General features: G+C 32.2%; 3 protein-coding genes across 4 annotated transcripts; 2 read left to right on the top strand and 1 right to left on the bottom strand.

The window, feature by feature from the left end:
- The first annotated feature begins 2,908 nt into the window (after nt 1-2,908).
- Nucleotides 2,909-4,127, top strand: LOC148313478 (mitochondrial thiamine pyrophosphate carrier-like). Its single transcript, XM_088262555.1, has one exon. The coding sequence runs from the start codon at nt 3,051-3,053 to the stop codon at nt 3,981-3,983; it is 933 nt and encodes a 310-aa protein (XP_088118681.1). The 5' UTR covers nt 2,909-3,050; the 3' UTR covers nt 3,984-4,127.
- A 2,063-nt stretch (nt 4,128-6,190) lies between these two features.
- LOC148313477 (uncharacterized) lies at nt 6,191-14,483 on the bottom strand. Its single transcript, XM_088262543.1, has 3 exons — nt 14,182-14,483; nt 8,846-9,015; nt 6,191-8,263 (listed from the first exon to the last, which is right to left on the bottom strand). The coding sequence occupies exons 1-3, from the start codon at nt 14,267-14,269 to the stop codon at nt 7,364-7,366; spliced, it is 1,158 nt and encodes a 385-aa protein (XP_088118669.1). The 5' UTR covers nt 14,270-14,483; the 3' UTR covers nt 6,191-7,363.
- Nucleotides 14,484-18,315: 3,832 nt separating this feature from the next.
- LOC148313476 (uncharacterized) lies at nt 18,316-23,915 on the top strand. 2 transcript variants are annotated; one of them, XM_088262475.1, is made up of 3 exons: nt 18,316-18,449; nt 18,667-20,519; nt 21,478-23,915. In XM_088262475.1, exons 2-3 carry the CDS (start codon nt 19,007-19,009, stop codon nt 21,687-21,689), a joined length of 1,725 nt encoding a protein of 574 aa, XP_088118601.1. In that variant the 5' UTR covers nt 18,316-18,449; nt 18,667-19,006; the 3' UTR covers nt 21,690-23,915. The 2 variants fall into 2 exon arrangements, with proteins under 2 accessions (XP_088118601.1, XP_088118594.1); XM_088262468.1 differs by having other exon boundaries at nt 18,316-20,519; nt 21,478-22,691.
- The last annotated feature ends 371 nt before the right edge of the window (nt 23,916-24,286 follow it).

Below are 24,286 nucleotides of genomic sequence, written 5' to 3'. Positions count from 1 at the left end.
ACCAGTCCAGGGTAATATTAAATAAATATTGTAAAATCACTGATATTTATTTTCGCCCCCACCCTGGAAATCGTACTCGGGAAATCCAAAACGGTAGCTAAACACGTTATCCATTTCACCACGGAAGCCGATTAAAAATAAGGCGAAGGCGTTAAGTTAAGTATACTTACTGCCAATGTATACGAGGTCCCGAAACGGTATTTTTAACATCGCTTTCAACATATCGCACACCTAGATTAAAACTGTATCAACTCAAAAATTATGATTTTTTACATAATCACTTTTTCGGATTCTACAAACGAAGACGCATATATCAATTTATCCGATTTGTCAATATCTCAAATATTCTTCAAAATATAGCACTATATGTTCCTTTTGGTGAATAAAAGAGTTCGACTCTCTCTGCCTACCCCTTCGGGGAAGCGGCGTGGTGGTAAGTTAGTTAGTTAGTATGAAATGTTTAAATGTAAATATTATTTAATATACATTCATACATAAAAGAAAATAGGAAACTTCTATTACATAAGGCGACATCACTATACGTTTTTCGTCTCTCATAAAAAAAAACAGTTTTTTGAGTTGATACTCTTTTGATCTAGGGGTGCGATATGTTTTATGACTTGAAATTTTGTGGACCATATAACAATGAAAAAACAAATTTAGTTGCAACCTCGCGTATTTATTTACTATTTTCAATAGTATTGGCGTGTAAACACGAATTAAGACAAAAATATAAATACCTTAAAAAAGAGTCGATATGTTAGTTCGCCATGATGTTTGTTGCTCGGAGCTGACCCAAATATCTACTACAACTATTAACAACTATAACCCAAATATTAACAACAACAAAATTAGAATATTCACACGATCGGTCCTTCAATTATTATATTCATATTACGAGGGTAGATTCATAAATACCCGAGTAAAGATAGAAATATACAATATGTAAATTTATGTTTATTTACATATTTATCAACATTGCTCATTTCAGTTCAATACATTTAATCCAGCGATTGATTAACTTATTTTAGTCATCTTAAAAATATCATTTGTCGAACTTTATAAAATAGGCTTCTGTTTCGGCTATGTAATACACGTTAGATATTAATTGCATTCCATCAAGTCCTTTTTTTATAAATGAGAATACCAAAAAAAGACAGAGAGCTTGTTGTAGGGAATATAATTAATGAAGTGACAATCGATAGTGTCACTCGGCCAGTTGCGATTATAGATTACTGGTGATTATAGGCTGATACGATATTGTCATGATGGACGATCAAGTTTTCTTCTGAAATTATGGGCGTTTTCTCTCGAATTGTAAAAATACGCAATAAATTTATAATAAATAACGCTAAATAAATAACGCTATCCCCTTTTTTTATAAATATTATCCGAAGATAAAGAGTTTTTCAACCGTTGAAACCATACTCCCTTTCATTTGTGCACCAACACTTACATTGATATGATCACTGACCGGAAGCTTCTTAAAATACCTTTATGCCGTATATATAGTATATTTGTCATGCATACATTATCTAAATATTTATTGCACGGATAAATATAGCAGTATGTTACACCTATCACACTAAATAAATATTATTTTAATCGATACGAATGTACGTTTGTAAATTTGTGATTCACTATTTAATAAAATCTTCACACATTCTAAAATTGTCAATCGGTCTCCAAGATATCAATAATCCTTATCATTAAGAATTCTTTTTATTTAATATTTATATAAGTAGGTGAGTACTAAAAAAGGAAACTTGTCGGTAAAAATTGGTTAATAAACATGTGGTTTAAACATTTTATGGATAATTAAGTTTAAAAATAGTATTCAATATTTATGTATATAAAGTGAAAACAAATATTTATCTTTCTTCAAAACATTTTGAATACATTTTGTTCATTTCCTATGATACCAAGTTCAAAATTTTAAATTTCGATTTTAAACATTCATTATAGTTGATCAAAATATTAACGAACAATTGTGGTATTCAATAAAAATGTTTGAAATTTGAAGTCTAAAATAAATATTGTATGAACCTATTTAAAATTATAATCATCAAATGATAAAGATACAAGCGTTTTGCTAACCATAACTGTTTGAATATATTTCGTCTAGGAATATGGAAATAATCAAATTACTTCCCATAATTTCATCTTCCTTCATATTTATTTTTCCGTTTTGTCTATAAATCAATTTGAGAACGATTTAATGAAAGGTTTCGGCTATCATTAAATACTTTTACGGGAATTTATTCCAGGAATGCCATGGATGTTGTACATAAAATTATGTAAATAATTTATATGTTATACCTACATTGCTGTTTTACACACTAATTTCTTTTTTTCATATAAAGTGGATATGCGATTAAAGTACATACATTTTAAAATTATTTTGGCTCCAATAGATCAATACAAAGTTGTTATATTCAGGTTCTAAAAAATACAAATAAACTGAACAGTAACTTCTTACCCATGGAGGATAAATTTCTTTCAACTTAAGGTCAGCCATAATGTATGATTACTTTTTACTGACATATTTATGAAATGCGTCGTATTACAAAGTACTGAGATATTTTATATTTTCTTGTACAACTTATGCACCCTTTTTTCAGACTTACATGTTCTGAGAGTTAAACTATTTGCTATAGTAAAACTAGTCGTAGTGCGTAGTTTAATTTTTTTTTAATAAAAACAAATCAAAATTCCTTGCAAGACTTGCCCAATTGATGTGATATAAAAAAAAAGTAAGTAGGTACCGTTTATATAATTATTTTTTAGTAGTCGTAACAGGTCATACTAATATTTACCCTTGATTGTCATTCGCTTGTCACTGTCACTTATTTTGAGGTTATTTATAGTTTTGCCGTAAAATTGCGGTTCTATGTAGTCTATTGTAAAACTAAATAACATGTCGAAAAACTTTATCCCGTGAATTATATTATAAGTTATTTCAAGAAATTCTACAATTTCTAAAGTAAATCAATGTGTTTTTGAGAGGAGTGTACTCCTGGGTGTTTGTTTATTTTCAGTATTACTTAGTAATGGTTGGGTATGACAAATCAGCAGATACACTAGATCAATGGAAGTATATGTTTGCCGGTGGAGCATCTGGTGCTATCACTCGCTGTGTTGCCCAGCCTTTGGACGTCTTAAAAATACGCTTTCAACTTCAAGTGGAACCCATCGCGGTAGGCTCAAAGTATTCGTCGATCCAGCAGGCTATACGCGTTATTCTAAAGGAAGAGTCCTTTGCAGCTTTGTGGAGTGGGCATGTTCCGGCTCAGTATTTGTCAATAAGCTATGGAGTAGCGCAATTTTGGGCTTATGAAATGCTTACCGAGAAACTTTATAAAGCTGAGACCAAAATACCAGACACCTTGGCCCCATTTGTCAACTTTAGCTGTGGTGCCATCGCTGGCTCTTTTGCAACAGTTGTATCATTTCCTTTTGATACAGTAAGAACTCGCCTTATAGCGGAAGAAAAGAATTTCCGTGTATACACGGGTGTGTGGCACACTTTACATCATATGTACAAAATGGAAGGCCGGTTATCCATGTTCAAAGGTCTCTTTCCTACAATTGCTCAAATAGCACCTCACTCCGGAGCACAATTTATGTTTTACAAATTATTCAATAATTATTTCTCTACAGTTGATAGCATTTCTAAAACTACATTCTCATCTAATTTATGTGCAGGATCCATTGCGGGTTTTTTAGCTAAATTATTTATCTATCCCTTTGACTTGGCCAAAAAAAGGATGCAAATCCAAGGTTTTCAAATTTATCGTCAAAATTTTGGCAAGCAATTTTACTGTAGTGGATTTTTCCATTGTATACACAGTACTGTAAAAACTGAAGGTTTTTCCGCTCTCTACAAAGGCCTGGTTCCCAGTCTGATGAAAGCGGCGATTGTATCTGCTCTTCATTTTGCTTGTTTTGAAGAAATTTGTCAACTATTTAGAAATTATTCTTAATATTCTTCAATATCAGTTTATTTTATCAGTTTTGTTTTTATTTATTTTGTAGTAAATTATTGAATATTCTAATATGATGGGTGGTTTGTTTATTATTTTTTATTCATTATTTTCATTTTATACTCTCAAATTTAGTTACACATATCTTGGGTTGTACTAAACAACAATGTGTGCCCATAGTTATCTGGGTAAATAGTCACCAAGTAATATTTATCGGAGACTGGCCCATTAATAACTGTATGAAAAAAAAGTGATGTGAACCAAATATGCCACTTATATTTTTTTTTAAATAATCTTCATGTTTTAAAAAAATAATTCAGTAAATTAAACTGTATCTTATTTTATTATTTATCAAATAATTGGGTTTGTATTATTCAATAGTAGTCAAATAAGTCATTAAAAATATTGTTATAAGAAAAACACCATTTTATTTTTCATATTATCAGTATCTTATTTTAAATGTTGAATGTTTTATTTTATATACATTTATAAATATGAAAACCTTATTGATATTTTTACTTAGTTATGTCATACCAAAGTTATGATGAATTCACTTTAATCAACAGACTATTGAACACACTTTTGAAATTAGCCTGTATAAACTTATTATTTTTTCAACCGAAATTTCATTCACTTCAGTGCAATAGTGTCCTAAAAATACCCCCTGTAATTGTGGCTTAAAATTTCAAGAGGAGGAAATCAAAAAATATATGCATTCTATATTTAACACATTGTTTTCGAGAAACGCTTACAAGCGTATTTTACATACTGTTAGTAGAAAGCTATAGACTTGCATTGCATTCTATTTGCTTACTTTTGGTAGAGCACGAGAGATGCCAATTTTATACAGGTCGGAATTGGATTTGCAGTTACTTGTGATTAGTGTACTGAGGGTCGGGCGGCAGACTGTCTTAGTATAATTAGGGTCGGGGTTAATGAAACCGCCTGACAACAATGTGTTAACAGTGACTGAAAATTTACATTTATGTTTTAAATATCTTTGTTTTCTATCCTATGTAAAACCCTACTTTGAAAAGGCATAGTATTGTTTAGTATAAAAAAATAATAATGTATGTTATTTATTATTTAATCTTATAAATTTTCATTACTTATATATTATGGTAAATATAATTTATTTTTATGTGAACTATTATAAACTTTATTTTGTTTTAAAAATATGTATATATATTGGGTTGATGCAAAAGTTTTGACCGTTTTTTACATATATTTTTTTCTTAATTTTTTTTCTTGTGTATTATTTATTTAATAAATTATATAATTTCCATCAGTTTTTATAACCTTCTCCCAACTTTCTGTCAAGTTATTAATACCAGTAGTATAAATTCCGTGGATTTTAATGCGAAAAATGAAGTAAGGGATGTTTTTACCTGCTCTATTGAATAATTTTTTTCATCATTTAAATTTTTTTGCAGTGATCGGAATAAATAAAAATCAGAAAGAGCAAGATCTGGAGAATACAGTGAATGCTTGATAACATCCCAATTTAACTCATTTAGCTTGTGTTGGGTCATCATAGCCACATGTGGTCGCGCGTTGTCGTGATGAAACACTGCCCCTTTTCTGTTTACCAATTCTGGTCTATCCTTTTGAAGGACCATGTTCAATTTGGATAATTGCTGACAATATTGTTCTGCTGTACTTGTTTTATCGTGTTCCAAGAGTTCAAAATACACAATACCCTTATTATTCCACCAAACACAAAGTATAACTTTTTTTTATGGATTTCGGCCTTCGAAGTTGTTGATGGGGCTTGTCCAGGTATAGTCCAATGTCTTTTTCTTGTCACGTTGTTGTACACGACCCATTTCTCATCTCCCGTCACCAAACGATGCAAAAAAGGTTAATGTTTTTGTCTCGCACTCAAAGCAACGCGCGTTGAAACACGATCCAATAAATTGGCAGCCGACAATTGATGAGGTATCCAAACGTCGTACCGCGAAACCATTTCCATACGCTTCAAATGTCTTAATGCGATTGTTTGGTTGACTCCCATCATTGACACAATCTCCCTGATGGTTAGACGTGGATTGGTGTCAATTATGACTTTTAATTCGTCGTCGTCAGACTTCAATGGCCGCCCGGTACGTGGTTTATCAATGAGTGAAAAATCTCCAGATCGGAATTTTGCAAACCATCTTCGTACCTGTCGAACTTTGATGACATCTGCTCCATACACTTCACAAATGTTTTTGGTTGCCACACTCGCGGTATTGTCTTTACGGAATTCATAAAGTAAACAATGACGTAAATGCACTTTATCAAACGACATTTTGAAAAAATACAAGGGGTTATTACTGTACTCTGGCCAGGCTAAAACTGAATAGAAAGTAGAGGGAAAGCATCCTTTATACAATGAAATCATAAAAAAAAAGATACTATTCATAATTTATGAAAAAAAAATTTTTTACCTGGGATCATAAAAAATGGTCATTACTTTTGCATCAACCCAATATATATAAATGATGTATGATGAATTATGTATGTACATTTATAAAAATGAAAATTGTTTGAAACATCATTGTTAATCTAATAAATTGTTTTATCTAATTATATTAATTAAATATTAATACTGATTTTGATTTACCTGCCAATTAGTATTTTACTAACATTTTCAGATTTGCTATTTTTAGTAAGGGTCTCCACACTACATTTAATTTTAACAAAGATCAACCCGTTCCACATGTATCGCAAACCACAAATTGATAATAATATATTTTTGTTGTATTAATTATATTTTTCATTATATTTGGTTCTAACAACAACAAAATTGGCATAAATAACTATTTTATACAAATCTTTAGATTTGTATTTCTTGGGTCTAACATGTCTTTTTCATAAAATAGCTAAGTTTTTACATAATCTGTTCATCTGTAATTATTTTTTGCATGTGTCCAAACTACATGGTTTTCCATTAGAAATTTGAATAAATTTACAATTCCACAATATATTAGTAAATCACTTTAATACATATATAGATAGCGATATATGGTATAGAATATACTGGCATACATAGTAATAAATATGTTTTATGTGCTTTTCTAACTCACAATTTTTTTTAAATACCCTAACTCCTCTCCAAGCATGAAGCCCTTGATTTTTGAACTCATGTGCTTTAACTATAATTGTCGAACTTAACTTTAAATCGTACTAATTGTAGGATACATATTTACACACATAATAAACTAAACATAAAAGAGATAGAATTTATTCTAAGACTAAATTTAATATGGAATTAAAAAATTTACACTTTGAATATCATTTTGCATTTAAGACAAATGGAGTATTTTAGGATTTCCATGAATTATTTTTATATGATATTTGAAGTACTTATATTTATACTTTTTTATATTACATGTAAGTTACCGTCCATAAGATAAAGTGTAACCTAAGTTCCTCATTAACGTTTCTTTAATAGCAGGCTGCAACTCTTTCTGCATATATGTAGTAAGCAAAGATCTGATTCCTTTGGTAAATATATCTTCCATCTCTCTTGAAATTTCATCAAAATCATCAATTTCCTCTTCATTTCCAAAGAGTTTTGATTTTTCTCCTCGAGTACTAAAGTCACCTTTATCCCAATGTCTGATAGACCTACCATAAAATTCTCCTCTATCATCATCAGAATATGGTTCAAACCTAAATTCATCAATCTGCCTTTTTTGTCGTTTGTCTAATCGATTTCTATAATCATCACGGTAACTTCTGTCATATTCATTTCTTCTTTTTGATATATATTTCTCACAACCGTATGCGTAGACGCTTATAAATCCAGGTTCAATAAACTCTGAATCAGTTTTGACACTAAATCTCCCGGGTGACTGGTTTAGTGGCTGTGTGAAGAAACCTATTCCAGCTTTACGAAGTCTTAAAATCATGTTGCAATCTCTTCTGTTCCTTTCGTAATAATCATTTCGACTCCTTAATCTGTCATCGTCATCATTATCATCACTTCTATACCTTATACGGCCTTGGAAATCTCTTTTGTCATAGAAGGTATCTCTTTCATAGTCTCTTGAATCATCCGATTTCTCCAAGTCATCATTCCCCTCCAGTAGGTTAACACTTCCGCTGATCGTCAAGTCGTTAAACAGCAATCTGGTTTCCAGCGAGATATTCCTCGGATCGAAGAAACATCTCTCAATTCTTACCCAGTTTTGATTCTGCGGTAATCTAACGCGCATTCTCGTGACATACATGTTAACAGGAGCACTTCGCATGTGCTGGTGTAAGCTATATCCATCAAGATCAATCATTTGGACCTGTAAAAGTAAGTAAATAATGATTTAGATATGCAAATTACTTATTACCTTATATATTTACATATATACACATTAAACATACATATATATGTATATGAACCTCAAAGACCTGCACATTTCACCTCAAGGTTTAAAATAAAGAAATTTGTGACATTACCCCGATCGTTATCCATCTATTCTATTTGTGGCCATTCAAAAACCATTTGACACAGAAAAATAAACTGTATTGATAATTACTGTTTTAGATTTTAATTTTGTTTTGACACTGCCCACTTTCTAATGTCAATACATTACCACAAAAAAAACTTTTTTCTGCACCCAACAGCGCTTAATGTGCTACATTGAACATATGCAATGTTATCTTTATCTAATTATTATACTAATTCATGAAGGAAAACTTGTCAATATACTATTACTCTTCAGGTTTAAGTCTAACGTAACGTTTCTAATTATCAATATAGTTTTTTTTTCATTTTGACTGTAAGGAATCATCGTCAGGACTGCATAATAAGCAAACGTACTAACTATGAAGCTGGACGAGTATTATTACACTATGTATGTATATTTTATTAATTGTCTCACTGGTACTTCTTCGTTCCTCGCTTTAGACATCTGTCTTCTCTTGATGTGGTCCAACGCAGTTTCTAGACGGGAGGCACAACGCGCCCCTTGTAGAAGAGGGGGTCCGGGAGACAGTGGTGGGGCGGGTCGACTGGCACCCCCCACGGAAAATAAAGACAAAAAACGGGTTTCTAGAACAAATAAAACAATCGTATTATATTACATATTATTTATTTCTAGACAGCAAAAAATAAATCAAAATCATTGTTTTGAAGCAATTGTAAAAAGTTGATATTTATATTGTAATTTCCAATAAAACATCATAGTGATCGAGCCGAAGATGTTATTTGGAATTTTATATAAATACTTCAATGTCAACTTTATATTTTTTAATATTTCTCTATTTATCCGAAAAATCATTAATTAAATACATCATATTCATTTGCAAATATTGTTAAACGTAATATTTTGGCGAATTATTGCTTCATTACGGATATTCGTGTTTTTGATAAGTTGGTACCAATGCCGTTAAACCTAATGTGTAAAAGATATCAGTCTCGTCAATCCCCCGCTCCCAGTACTAAATACTTAGAACAGGGTCCGTAAATGAATCTTGCAGCTAGACGTAAACTGACGTCATTCACGGATCTTTACAAGATTAGTGTGATGACGGACATTTTAGTTACCGATATATTTTATGTGCATTATTTCTTACAGGTTTCAATTAGAAAAGTACTATTATAATATGGCATAAAAAGTAATTGCTTATTTTTTCATACTAAATAGACGAACAAAGCAAGGCATTAATAACCATCTTTCATTCATAAATTAAGGTATTCCATTGTTAAAAAATATAAAACATGTCCGACCCAAATTACGACCCGCGGGCAACTCGTGGCCCATCGTATATCGGTAAAAAAAAACATGGCTCAGGAATAAAGTGTATCTTTTCGAAAAATCACAGTGCGCATATTATAGTAAAACCTCCATATAACGGACTAATTGGGAGGAGGGGGTGTGCGCTTAAGTTTTATAAAAGTATCTAGGTTTAAAATAAATCAGAAAACTTTTTTTTGAAAATATGATATTTAGATATTAATAAACAATACAAAACACAAACAAAATTATATTTATTGTCTTCGGATACTCGTGAAGTGACGTTGCTATTTGATATCGACGCGCTTGCTTTCGGTAATCCTGCTTTGAAAAAGGAATCAAGTTTTGTTAGCACTTTTGAAGTTTGCTGTTTTTTTTATAATCAACTCTAAAATTACAAAAATGCGTATAATATACGAGTATGTAGTTGAACTTCGTTATCTGACGAATAGTCAATAAATGTTATTAGGTCTTCGAGATGTGATCTTACCATTGATAACTTAATTTGTGGCAGTGTTGTTGCTCTAGCTAGGTGCAGTCTACGAGCTGGACGATATTATGTCTAAAATTCTAATCGTTTACATGCGGCGACACGTGAATTTAAACGAGAAAATTTTTAACAGGACGTTAATATTTGAATTGTTATATCTTTATTCCGTTAAATAGAGTTCCGTTATATCGAGGTTTTAGTATATACATCATTTATACGTTTTATCAAAATAGAACGATCATATAATTACATCTAAGATTAAATTTTCCTGGTTATTCTAACTTACCATAGACATAGGTACGCAATCATGTGAACTGCACTTGCTACTCGTTATGCTGTATGACCGTAATATACCAACCAGTAATTAATTATTTCAACAATCTGCGACTTACGATAACATTTCGTATTAATTTCACGCAACTTAAATGCTACTTAAAAGAAGAAATTTAACGTTTGTCAAAAAAAAACTATGATGGTAATACATATCGCTCACTCCTTTCAAGAACGTCATTAATCAAAAATCGTCAATTTTTAGTTGTGCATGTTTTCGAAATGCCCAGAAAATGTACTATATCCCAGCAAAAGAGACATATTTTCAACTTAATATTTACCCGCTACAGGGCAGAAAGTGTTGTTTTTGCATTTTGAAGAAAAGGTATTGTTTAAATATTTTTTTTAAATATACTCAATTTTTTTCAAATGGAGAAAAAACCTTCAGGTTTTACCTAAAATGATCTGTTCCACAGTAAAAAGATCAATAAGTGGCTTGATATATTTTTTTAATACATTGTGTTATATTTTTAAACTTTAAAAACGTTCTCCTGAAAAATCTAATTTTTTGATTTATGACGTTCTTGAAAGGAGTGAGCGATATGTATAATGGAATCACTTAACAAGATTATTGCTAATTTAATAAACATTTAGATATTTCTTGAGAAAAAATAATTTAAATGATAAAAGTACTGTGATGCCTCGCATAGCGAACGATGCGCACAAAGAACTTTCTGCTCCTCGATTACGCGACTCACACAACGAACCTCGTTTTATGCAACGGACTGTATCGTATTTCATGTTGCTGCTCGAATGCACCAATGTCGCCCGCAGCCAATGCACTTTTACAATGAAAATAAACGGTTTTAATGAATTTATTATATCTACATAAATATCTCGTTGCTTCATATAAAATAAAGATATTTTTTTTGTAAATAAAAGTCAAGTCCGAGTTTGGCTATAGGTCGAGAGGTCTCAAAATAAATATGAGTGATTTTCAATGTATTTTTTTTATTATTATTATCCTGGAATGGTACATGGAGCGCAAAGCTAATTACCTCCCCTTTGTGCATTTAATCAAGATAACACTGTTTATATACGATACTGTGCCCTATGTTCCATTGAATGAGAATAAAGGTTAAGAGAGAAACTAGCGGATTTTTTTTTAAACCCTTATTCACACCCGATGGTGCATAGGGCACTGCATCATATAAATGCAGTGTTATCTTGATCGTTAACACATGAAGGAAAGGTGATCAGCCCTCCGCTTCAGGTACCAATCCAGGGTAATATTGAATAAATATTAGAGTGTAACAAACACTTATATTTATCTGACCTCCTCTGGGAATCGAACCCGGGACCTCCAGTGTGGTAGTCCAGCGTGCTGACCATTACTCTACGGAGGCGGATAAAATTTTAAAAATAAACCTTAGTATATTTTTATTTTACAGTGCCATATTTTATGCTACAGAATGAATTAATTTTTTAACATACATTTTTACGGGAAAACGCGTTTCATACAAAGAACTTGCTCCTGGAACGAAATTACTACGTTATCCGAGGCATCACTGTACTTCATAAGTTTGTGTATGAATTTGTTTCTACAACCAGCTGTGAGGGTTACCTAAACTTCTCACGTTGCTCTTGCGTACCTCGCAATTAAATACAAGAAATAGGTTGTCTTACACAACTATAACTAAAAAACCATTACGTTACCACCCACATTCTGAGCTTGTCATGAAGTGTGTTTGCTTTTTTTTAGCATATAAATCGTGGATGTGTCTTCTAAGAAATAAGCCAGGGACAAGAAATCTATTTTCTCTTCCTAGATGTAGAGCAGTTAAGTAACATTTACCGCCTGTTATAAAAAAATCTGCTTTGGTAAAAATAATAGCATGTTATTGAAATCGGCGCTATACATAAAAACAAATATCTATTTTTAGAGTTTTTTTCTCAAAGCAAATTCAACCGCTCTGACCGCCCTGGGTGGGTTATAAGTTAATAGTCTGTAATCTATAATAAACCACTTCCTTCTTTCAGAAGAACCTCGTACTTAATGCTCTCGATTATTTTTTGCAGCGTGAAAAAATTGCGATATAATGCTATTTCTATTATAAACTTGCGTTCATTGATAATCGTTGTATATTATTTATTCCACGATAAAATAAATTTGCCAAGATGAACCAGGGAAGACTGTTGCATACAACGCCCCCACAGAGGAGACGATTATTACTTTTTTTTTCAAATAATTTCTTTACGGACTTATTAATTGATTACGTGTCTACTGAACTCAATTAAAATATATCAGTTTGTGTATTTTATACATATTGTATCTCTTTTTTATCACCGGAACGATATATGTACAATAATTTAAGCATTATCAATATAATTAAGATAAGTGTGTTGAAATGGTCCGGGCATGTGTAACGAATCAGTGAAGAAAGAATAGAATTTATGACGCAAATAAAGTTGGAAATAGGACCGAAGGAAAACCGAGAAAAACCTGTCATTATCAAGTTTTTAAAATATTTGAAAGTGGTCAGGTCAGGAGTCGGAATAATCGGCGGGTATGTATGAATGAGAGGAGATGCATGAATGTGGAAGAAGCAAAGATTGTTTACAAAGACAGATTGGTGAGGGGTTTTATTCTCTCTACCTACCCCTATGGGGAAGCGGCGTGACGGTTAGTTAGTTAGTTTTTTATACAATATTTATTAGATAGAGGTACAACGATTTAACTGTAGTTTACTATATGGTGATATTTTTAATCGATCATCTGAATTTTCGTTAAAATATTTTATTTCAATCCAGGCGAAAAATAATCATGGTACCGAGTAAACAACGTACAGTGGCCATCGACATTTGCATTTCTACTTTCACACATTCTATTTTACACAATAAAAAAAAGACTTTTCAAAGATTTTTGCCGCTAATTCAAAAATCGCTGACTATGTTTTTAAAGTTTTGCCCATGAATTTGTAAACGGAATTTTACTAACCGCAGTTTTAATATGAACTAAAAGAAATTAATCACTCGCAAACATAAACAGGTTTACGATATGTATTTTTGATGGTTTTTTTATTACATCCCTTTACTTTCGAATATTCAACATTCGCAGACATTTTAAAAGCAATTATGTACGGAAGTCGAGTGCCAGCTGTGCACGTAATTTCCGTATATTTGCTTTATCCACACTCGATGGTGCTTAGGATGCTAGGTTGGATAAAACCTTGTGTTAAGTAATTTCTTCGTTCTTTAATGTTTTTCGCAGATACTTTGTGGCACATTTTATAAACTTTATAAAATAAAACAGCTCAGTTTTTAACCATTTTTTATTGGTACATTTTTCACCAACCGGTTTTGACAAGAACCTAATCATGAACCTAAACATGTACATGTAGAGTTTAATGAAACAGAGTTTTATTTTTATTTTATAAACTTTCTTTGTTAATCACATGTCAGCAAAGCGATCTATCTTTCGCATCAGATGCCAATCCAGAGTAACCATTTATTATTATAATAGAAACACGCTAACCATTACATTCCCCAATCGGAAATTGAACCTGGGATATCTTACATGTCATACAATCGATATAGATGGAAAATACTTCCTTAAAAATGCTATTCAATGTAATGTGGAATATCTACACTACGAACAGATTTAAAGTTTTATTTTGTTTTTCAACTTATAATTGATATATCGTTGGCATTGTTTATTTACCTTTTTCATCTGAATAACCATTTTTACTCTCCTCTGCTTTACTGCTCGCCATCGTGAGTATAAACAGCATCCACATTTTCCGCACCATTTTCTAGCTTTGTTACTGTTTCACTATCACAATATTTTCTATTTAAATGTAAATAAACACCGATTCTGATTTTCTCACCATTTATTTTTATATTAAACTACCGAAGCACTGCGCTGTCTAGCAATAACTACTGCGACGAACTATCTCCAATCGAGTTCCTTCCAGAAATACCAACTTTCTTCTACACTTCCGTCGTTTGCGAATCAACCAACACAAATAAAACTCCGGTAAAGATTGCAGACTAAGTTAAATGTATGTATGATATCTTTCGAAGAGGTGCTTAGCCGCTATTCGTTAGCAAAACTATTCAGAGCGAGAAGAGTCTCACTTCAGAGCCGGACTGACATGTCCCTTCCTCTATAGTTCAATTTGTTCCGACAAACAGTTTAATTCTAAGTTTAATGACATATCCATACGTACCTACACTTATTTAATTTGAGCATAGTTTCATACATGGTTCAAAATGGAAAATTCAATGAACAAATAAGAAATTTAACTTTATTAGAAAAATCTTGCGAACCGGAAAACCGATTTATTCTGGTCCATTTCAATCTCAGAACGAAAGGGCTTAAAGGAACATAAATCTCAATTATTTGCTTTTATTTGCCACGATAAATGTGCGAAATCTTTCCTTTTATTATATATTCTTATTATTACATATAAGATACAAATTCAAACACCATGATTTTTTTTAAACACTATTTTATTTTAATTTATGCACCTACTTAAAATTTTATATATACACTGGCATGTCGGACGGTGATTTATAATTTATTTGTATTAAATAGCTGACCTAGTGGATTGAAGTATCCACATTCTACTTTTATACGTATCAGAACGTTTATTATAGGTACAATGAAATATTTACGTGATTATTCTTAATACCATAAACCTACAGAAGATGATTGAAAAAAAACGTATTTCATTATCATATTCGTATTGATGTTTTTTTTTGTATATGTAAAAAAACCGTATTGCTTTTTTTTATATTTTAAATTAATTACATAAATAAACTAAGATGCAATAAATAATGCTGAATCCGATTCTGCATTTCCCCACTGACTTTACAATCGCATCTCATGTGGACATAGGTACCAACTTATGCTCATTGTTTATTGTTTTTACTTTCAATAATTGTACCATCTTGTTAGTTTCTGCGTGTCGTTCCTATTTTTATGTCTTAAAAAGATACTGTTTTATTTGTTGTAGGTATGGGTATATAGTCTCATTCATAAAATATTACAGGTCTGCACAATAACAATAAGATGTATAATTTCATATAGTGTCCATACAGTGTTACCCTGATTTATGTATTTTAGAACTTCAACGAAAAAAAAATTACAATTGCAAAATCAAAATCTAATTGAATCAATGTAGTGCCAGTATTATTTTTTTTTACTAAAATGATTGAGAATATTTTTCGTTTTATAGTTCTCGTTGTTTCTTTTATGTATTAAAAATACTTATTTTACATTTTAGCACCTAACTTACAATTTATATGTGATTTTTTGAAATTTATTCCTGCGTTTTCAAGAAGGTAAGATAATTATAGGGATAAATAACTGCCCTAACTTTCACTTTGACGTAGTTAAGTAGCGTAGTCCACTGCGAAACTAGATCACGGGTTCGATTCCAGCCAATCGCAAAGTGAATTTACGCAATATTTATTTTTGATTGGCCTACCCAGGCCCATATATGATATTTTTATATCTTTCTTCCCTATCCTTTTATCCTATCTGTAGATAAACTCCCTTAAAATAAGAAATATTATTTTTTAATACGTATTTCGTCCATAGATAAAAGTTTTTTTTTCCTGTAGATACTTTTTTCTACAAAGAAAACTGGTACAACTTCGTGATAGGTTTTGCAAGTAATGGAATCCCGATTGCCCTAGGAAAAGTAGACGTGTATATATATATATATATATATATATATATATATATATATATATATATATATATATATATATATATATATATATATATATATATATATATATATATATATATATATATATATATATTATATATATATATATATACACGTCTACTTTTTAGTTCCTCGATGTTCTGGACTTGCAATATCGCTTGCTAAACTATGAAAATTGCGATCACCAGTCGTGAAGACATCGCCATGTTTGGGCGTTATTGTCCGCACTCATTTTTCTATCCAACTTTCGCCATTGTTTCAGAGTATACAATAGCAAAAAGTCAATTATCCCAACGTTTCCATTCACTAAATACGCAAAAATTGCAATCTCTCTTTTTCATAACATTTTGTAGAGCGATCTACACAAATTACGTAAATGCATATAAGTGTATTTTATTGCAACTCGGTTTTCTAGAAATGTAATTGAGCTTATTAATTTAATATACTAAGAAAAATAGTAAAATGTTTATCTAAGTATAAATAAATTCCTAGGCCTACGCTATAAAACCTAATATGTGTATGGCAATGAAATAACCCTTGAAATCAGAGTGTCGCGCTAAAAATATTCCCCACCCCCCGGTACATTTTTTCTTTATTTTTTTTTTAATTCCGGACAACCCTAAAAGTTTTCTAAGTGAGCGGACAACCTTATTTATCGTCGCCAATTTTTTTATAGGAACGGCACTGTATATTAAGATATACATGGAGGTATAATTAATAGTATTATTGTTCCACAAACGTCATGTGGTGTCCTACACTGTGCCCAGAGTGTAAAGGGGTGTCTTTTCATGATCTCTGTGTTAAGCGCTATCAATCTTCCTACCATTTTACTCATTCAAAATTCAAATCTTCTCATACAGGTATATTAACTACTACCATCACGCCGTTTCACGTTGCTGGATATAACACCTCACTCACCTCGGCTGTCCAATTTTAAAACACAGTAAGGGACATTTTTTGCAGCACGTTTTGTTTGTATTTTTGGACTAAGTAGATTCTACTTAGTCCAAAAATGCAACAAAAAAAACGTACTACAAAAAAATGTCCCTTACTGTGTATTAAGTTTGGACAGTCGACCTGTTCTGACATATACTCCTAGCCTTCTTTACATCCATACATCTAATCATACACCCCCTCCTGTTACGTAGACTTTTGACACGACCAGCTTTTATGTTCTGATTGATCAGGTCTTGATAAGTCTGTTTTGGCCGTCCTCGTTCTGTTCTCACATTCAGATTTGGCAAATATACTTTCGTATTCATTCTCCCGCTATTCATTCGGTTCATATATCCATACTCCCTTAAAAAACTAATAAATATTCACGTCAGAATCAGATTGGGTCGTCGTCAAACTCCATTCTTAATTTTTTATGCAAAAAAGTTTTTGCGAGTGACGGCTCATCAAAAAGACTATCAGTATTAATTTGCTGTCGATCATCTGATTGGTGTATTTCGTTTATAGCTTCTGCAGATCTCTTTATTTCTTCCCATTTTAGTACATGATGTAGTCCAATCCGTGTAAAAATGTAAGAAATGCACCGTCTGAACAGATAAATAAATGGTGCTCGCTCAAACCGGGACGTATGGTAAGCCTATAACTAAAGAATTATATATTTTCCTAACAAAACACGTGTACATATTCTGTGTCAGATACAACAACAAAAATATAATTTACTAGTATAATTATTACCAAATATATTTTTCTTATTCATTCTGGTTAGGTAGACAGTAAATATTCCAATTCCGAAAAGTTTTTGATGTTTAGCTTTTTTAGATTTAAATTATTTATGGTTCTTAAATACAAGATATACACAAATATTTTAATTCTGTATTATTTTCAAGAAAACCTAAGCGGCTTGTGTTTGAAAATCGGAATCAAATTGTAGCCAAATGGGAGCTGAACATAAAGGCTCTGACTTAAGAGTCCGCTACGGGAAGCAACCTTTTTTACAGTGAACCTCAACTGAAGACTCAATAATCTACATAGGCCTCAATCCTCAAACCTCTTTATATACAAATATATATGTATATACCCCGATAAAATGGTTGAATAATATCCTAGTCAGAAAAAATATTACAACTTGCAACTCATTGGATAATTTCGTAACTGGTAACATTAGTCAAATTACAAAAATGGCGTGGAAGTGGAGATAAAGTTGCATTGTCGATGTAGGCGTTCGAACGATATTAATATTGTGTTCACTAATAATTGCACAAAAATCAATAACATTATTTTTGTTGCTGGTTGAACGGTATGTTAAAATATAATGTTTGTCATATATTTACATTTTAAAACAATTCAACTTTTTGACATTTATCGAGGAATAGAGATAATATTGTAATAAAGTTTTTTTTCAATGTTTACAAGTTTTACTTTGTTAATTGTATTATTATAAGAAAACATACCTCTGTTTTCCACGAGTTTTAAAAATATGGTTGCGGGCTTAATAAATTGCATGTATGTTTCAGAGACTACACTCTTTATAAGGAAATATCTTCAAGATGGAAACAGTACATTATCTTCTTCTGTGAATTGCTTTACGCACTCCTATATAAACTAACGAGATCGACAAAACTTGTAACTTTATTTTGGGTGAAGGAATTTATGTTGTATATAATTTTTTTAGGGCTTTCAGAATTCTTCATAGAGTAGCTCTTTATTTCACTTATTATAACATTTACTAACAACTGCACATTTAACAGTTCTAGTCTAATATTTGCCAATTATCGCATTTAAATTGTTAGCTATCGAATCAGATAATATTTGTCACTATTTACTAAATTATGTGTTAAAAATCCTCAATATAAAATGACAAATATGAAAGCGAAGCTACGGCCTCATCGGGACACCAAAGTGAAGCACCAAACTCGAGGTGTCAGTATCAAAGCCAAAGAAAAAATACCAAGAAAGAATAACAGACTAAAAGACAAGCCACCTTCTGTCAATAATGAAAAAACTATTGTAACACCGACGAGAATTACCAGAGCCACAAGTGTATCAGTAACTCCGACTAAACCCAAGAAAATTTGTAAGAAAAAAGAACCCGTCAAAGAGATCGAAATAGAATTAGAAATTAAGGAAGAAAAATCTGTCCCGCAAGATCCTGTAGACGATGACCAAAACGTTAAGTATCAGTTAGTTAACGGTTTTAAAGATCAACCGAAAGTCTCCGCCCCGATAGTGAAGAATGGAAGGAAACTTTCCGAAAATGCCTTGCTAAAGCCTCGACATCACAAGTGCCAAGAATGTGGAAAGGCTTTCTTGGGGAAAAATGATCTTCGCAAACATAGCTTAATTCACTCCGGTCTCAGGCCTTACGTGTGTCCCCATTGTCAGAAGGACTTCCGGCAAGCGGGTAATCTAAAGAATCATATCTCTTCCTATCATTCCAACGTTATAGAGAATCCGACCGTGTTTATCTGCGAACATTGTAACAAAACATTCCTTATCAAGGAACGTCTGAGACTACATTTGCGGATTCACACCGGTCAGAAGCCGTACAACTGCGCCAACTGCGACATGCGCTTCGCTCGCATGGGCCAACTGCGGCAGCACGAACGGACGCACACGGGAGAGAAGAACTTCATGTGCAAGCACTGCGACGCCACCTTCACCTGCGCGGCCAAGTTGCGTCTCCACATCAAAGGGCACTTCGGTATCCGCGACTACACTTGCTATTTGTGCGGGAAAAGCTTCATACGACCCGACGCCATTAAAAAGCACCTGGCTTGCTATCACAATGGAGAGAAGCCCTTCAAGTGCACGGTGTGTAAGAAATCTCTCAAGGGCCACCTGCAGGAACACATGCGCACCCACCGGGCGGAGAAGCCGCACGGGTGCGCCGAGTGCGGGTCCCGCTTCGCGCAGCGCTCGCAGCTCACGGTGCACCTGCGCAAGCACACGGGCGCCCGGCCCTACCGCTGCCGCGTGTGCTGGAAGGCATTCGCGCACTCCACGGCCCTGACCCTGCACACGCGCCATCACACCGGCGAGAAGCCCTTCTCGTGCCGCATATGCGCCGCGCCTTTCGCGCAGCTCCCGCACATGAAGAAGCACATGCAACTGGTGCACCAGGACCTGTGCGCCTACATGCATCACGCTTGCGGAGCCGTGTTCCGTACCAAGAGCGAGATGGAGATGCACGTTCTGGACTGCGACTCGCTGCTGAAGATGGACCCTGTGTCCCCCGAGGAAAAGTTGTCACGACGGGTGACGGCCGCCTACGAGCCGGTGGATCCTCCGATGGCGCTCACCCGAATGCGCCTTTTGCTCGCCGTATTGCTAAAAAAGATATCCAGTGCCAAAAGACTGCAAAAATTAGGTTTGTATTATTTAACAAACTTATGGGTTGCAATTCTGTGTGCCTTTTGTTTGTGAGTGTGTTTCGTGTCCTTAATATTTGCTCCTAGGTCCAAACGCATCTCGGAATTCCGCACCTGAGGCTGCAAACCTGCCCATTCAGTCAGCCCGCCGTTTAATCATCCGTAGTATGTCACATATATTCCTCCATCTGGTGTGGGCTAAGTCGGCGCTTGTATTGTTTTACGGGTTATAGGTATTGATAACTTACGATACTGCTGGTGTCTGGGATATTGCTCCTAATTTCTTAATAACCTGTATAGGTACATGTATATTTAAAAGCAAGTAAATATTAAAATAGTGGTGAAAGGTGAATTTTATGACAAGTTATTCCGATTACTTATTGAAAACATGACACCTAATTCCTTTTTTTGTGGGCTTAAGGGGGCTTAGAGGGACTCCAAGCCCCTTATTAAATAAAGAAATAAAACATTTTTCTTTTAATATCATAAATGTGTAATAAGTATTTAATGTTTTGTATTTAAAAATCATTAATTTCATTTAATTTCACGCTTGCAATATAATTCTTTATCTTTATTATAAAAGTATATATTTATTTTAAATTATTTGGATTTTATTTGATCAATAAAAATAAAATATATTTTAGGAATTTGCATTAATATCATATTTTCTCCTAATTAATTCTTGTTTCTTGGGTAGTGAGAAAAAATGCCTACCTCCCCCTCCCCACCACCCCTTGAAAATTATTTATTAAAATATTAACATGCCTACCTACCCTAATTCTCAATTATTATCCATTATAATTTTATATTCGTTAAACAATGTTAACTTGGTTTTAGGTTTTTTTTAATGTTCGTATGTAACTTATTTATATTTTTAGTCGGGTATAATTTAGTCAAAATTTGGTGATGGTTTATAATGTGTTCATAATAAGAAATTAAACAAATTTACAATTTCAGGCTTTAATAAACGACTGATCGACGATATTCTGATTGAATCACTGCAATCTTCAGGAAATAAACCTTGTTTAGATGAAAACTTGAGTATTGCGGAGAAACTCAAGCTGAATGTGGCATTATTTTTGGAGTGGACTGTACCACCACATTTTATGGAAAAGTTTCGTAGTGAACACAAGTCTACAGAAGAACTCTTAGAAGAATTGACTAGTTAAAGTAACTGGTATTTTGTTTAATTTATGTTGTAGAGCGTAGTGCTACATTTTCATAATATAATTACAAACTTCTTTAGTCTTGGCACGATCTACATTTCCCTTTTTTATTTGGCCATATTAGTCATTTACGGTGTGTATAGCGCGGCTACAGGTATTTTAAGAACAAATGTGAATATGAATTTTGATGGTGCCATTTCACTGGTGGATATTGTAGCTTTACACTAGTACATCATTTTTCCAAAAAGCTAATCAGCAGGCTGCCACCCAACTTTCTACATGTTCTAGAATGTAAGACATACCATTCATTAAAATTTAGCTAGCTGATTTTGTTTTGATTATCATAAAGTATATCGATCACTCGTAAAGTTTCCTGCAGATTTATGCATGCACAAAATCCTAGAATTAAAGATACTTGTGGACAGGTAACATTATACACCAAAAAGATCTAAACATAACTGTGTCCATATAATTTACGCTATAACGTTAATAGGTAAATGTAGACCATTTTGTTTTAAAAGGTGTAATCTTAAAGTTGCCACGATCAGTGTTATCAATAGAGGGTAGTGAGTGATTAAATTAGGATAAGTTGACTTTAGACATTTTCAATGATAATTTTAGGGCACATATAAAGGATTTTTTTTTAATTCTAGCATCCAAAGTGCACATACTGTAATGTTAAATGGTCTACATTTACATATCGCTATTTATTAACATGTTCATTTTAAGTACATAATGTGAGCTTATGTATCTAAATTTATTTACAAATATTACCACTTTATTTGGGTATATTTTTTGGTAGTCATATTTTAATTTGAATACATTACAAATTATTATTTATAAATTGTATTGTTCTACGATTGTATTATTGGTAGAAGAAAATTTTTCAGTTGATAACTAAAGCATTTTTTGCTTATATACAACATACGTACTGGTTTTATTTGGGCATAACCTGATAAGTTCAAAAGTATACAGTTACAGAAATCTTTTGCCATGTTTTGATTATTCACCAATCATTATTTTCGTTCAATTATCAATATTTGAGAATATCCAAATGAAAGGTATTAAGGACTGACCGGAGCATTTCGTCGTAACATCGCTCACGGCGAGCATCCGAAACTATGGATGGAGCGCTTGGCTCGGTGTACTGACTGCCTGAATGCTCGCATCGTAACGTGTTACGTTACGACGAAATGCTCCGGGCAGTCTCCACCTTTAAATAACATACAGTTTACATGCTTAAATTTTACTCTTATCGTGAAATTAATAACAAAAAACAGGTTATGGCCAAGCGCCATTGATATAATGTTGAAATTATGAAACATGTGATTTCTTCCAGTTGTTGATAACTTGAATAAATTTATAATTTTCATCACATTCTTACCGAATAGGCAGAATAAGATTGTAATAATATGAATATTCACTAATAATTTTACATTAAAAAAAACACTCAAAATGAAATTAGGCGTACCTAAATTATAAAGATAATTTAACTTACTTTTTTCTATGAAATACTACTATAATGGTACCTAATCATAATGAACGTAAATTTGAGTGGAAGTGCATATCTATTACTTACTATAATTCCATAAATGTAATATAACTTGTCTTTTATGGGAATCTGGTGTTGTCTAGTTCATTTTGGGCAGTTTATCAATTTATTGATAGCTTGATGGAATAACATGTTTCTATTTTAGTTTATTACGGCCAGTCTTGCCTGTGTTGAGTATAATTCTTAAGATTATGCGATCATTTTTAGGATGATTTTATTTAACACGAATCATCGCAATGATGAAGCAATATGGAGTGGGAGTCGAATGTGTTCATATAGTCGCTATTATATGTATATATTGTTGTTTATCAGTTTAATTGTACATTATAAAAATTTGTTTCTTGTGATTGATTTGTTCAAAAATACTAATCCAAAGATTAAAAGAATATTTTTCTTAATCCCACCAAAATTATTGTTTGATTTAAGATAGTTTGCTAACCAAAGATTTTACATATTATTGGACTGTCAAATATACCTGAAAACTTTGTACATTTTAATACCAGTTTATCGGAACTAACTTATTTATCCTAATTGAATATTTAATTTACTTTAATTAATTAATCATGTATGTATATAAATCAGATAAACTGTATTCACTAAGTATATTTTTGTTACTTACCAATGTAATAATACAATAAAGGAATATTTATAACCTTTATGTGTTTTGTGAAAAAAAATATATATATTTACATTTACCTATTCGTAATTCACAGATTTAGATGTAACTTTGTTTTTTTTTGTTTGTTCATACTGTTTAAATATTTTTATATTTAATATACTGGTAAGTTTATTTTGCTAATTTACAGTGATATAAGTAATTGATTTTGTAATATGACGATACATATTATTTTTTTCATACAATCAGTATTGTACAATAAAATTAAATGCGCTTATTGCTTCCATAACAAATAATAAATTACACTATATTTAAGAATTGACAATGACAATTATGACCTACTATCTAAATAGAAATTTTAAATGTAAACTATAGAACTGCTGATGTGTATAAAATTGTCATCACATTTTCATCTTTCATGAAATATTCCAA

Source organism: Brachycentrus maculatus, unplaced genomic scaffold (assembly GCF_059751285.1).
Source record: "Brachycentrus maculatus isolate JH-2025_06_01 unplaced genomic scaffold, ASM5975128v1 h1tg000011l, whole genome shotgun sequence".
NCBI classification, from domain to species: domain Eukaryota; kingdom Metazoa; phylum Arthropoda; class Insecta; order Trichoptera; family Brachycentridae; genus Brachycentrus; species Brachycentrus maculatus.
The sequence above is the reverse complement of the archived record's forward strand: the minus strand, read 5'-3'. Positions and strand labels throughout refer to the sequence as shown.

Excerpts from the sequence above, each read along its gene's own strand:
- LOC148313478 (XM_088262555.1), top strand. The coding sequence starts at position 3,051 with ATGGTTGGGTATGACAAATCAGCAGATACACTAGATCAATGGAAGTAT.
- LOC148313477 (XM_088262543.1), bottom strand. The coding sequence starts at position 14,269 with ATGGTGCGGAAAATGTGGATGCTGTTTATACTCACGATGGCGAGCAGT. Across the intron at positions 9,016-14,181 it reads TGGTTATTCAGATGAAAAAG|AAACCCGTTTTTTGTCTTTA; the intron begins GTAAATAAACAA and ends TATTTGTTCTAG. Across the intron at positions 8,264-8,845 it reads CGAGGAACGAAGAAGTACCA|GTCCAAATGATTGATCTTGA; the intron begins GTGAGACAATTA and ends TTACTTTTACAG.
- LOC148313476 (XM_088262475.1), top strand. The coding sequence starts at position 19,007 with ATGACAAATATGAAAGCGAAGCTACGGCCTCATCGGGACACCAAAGTG. Across the intron at positions 20,520-21,477 it reads CAAAAGACTGCAAAAATTAG|GCTTTAATAAACGACTGATC; the intron begins GTTTGTATTATT and ends TTACAATTTCAG.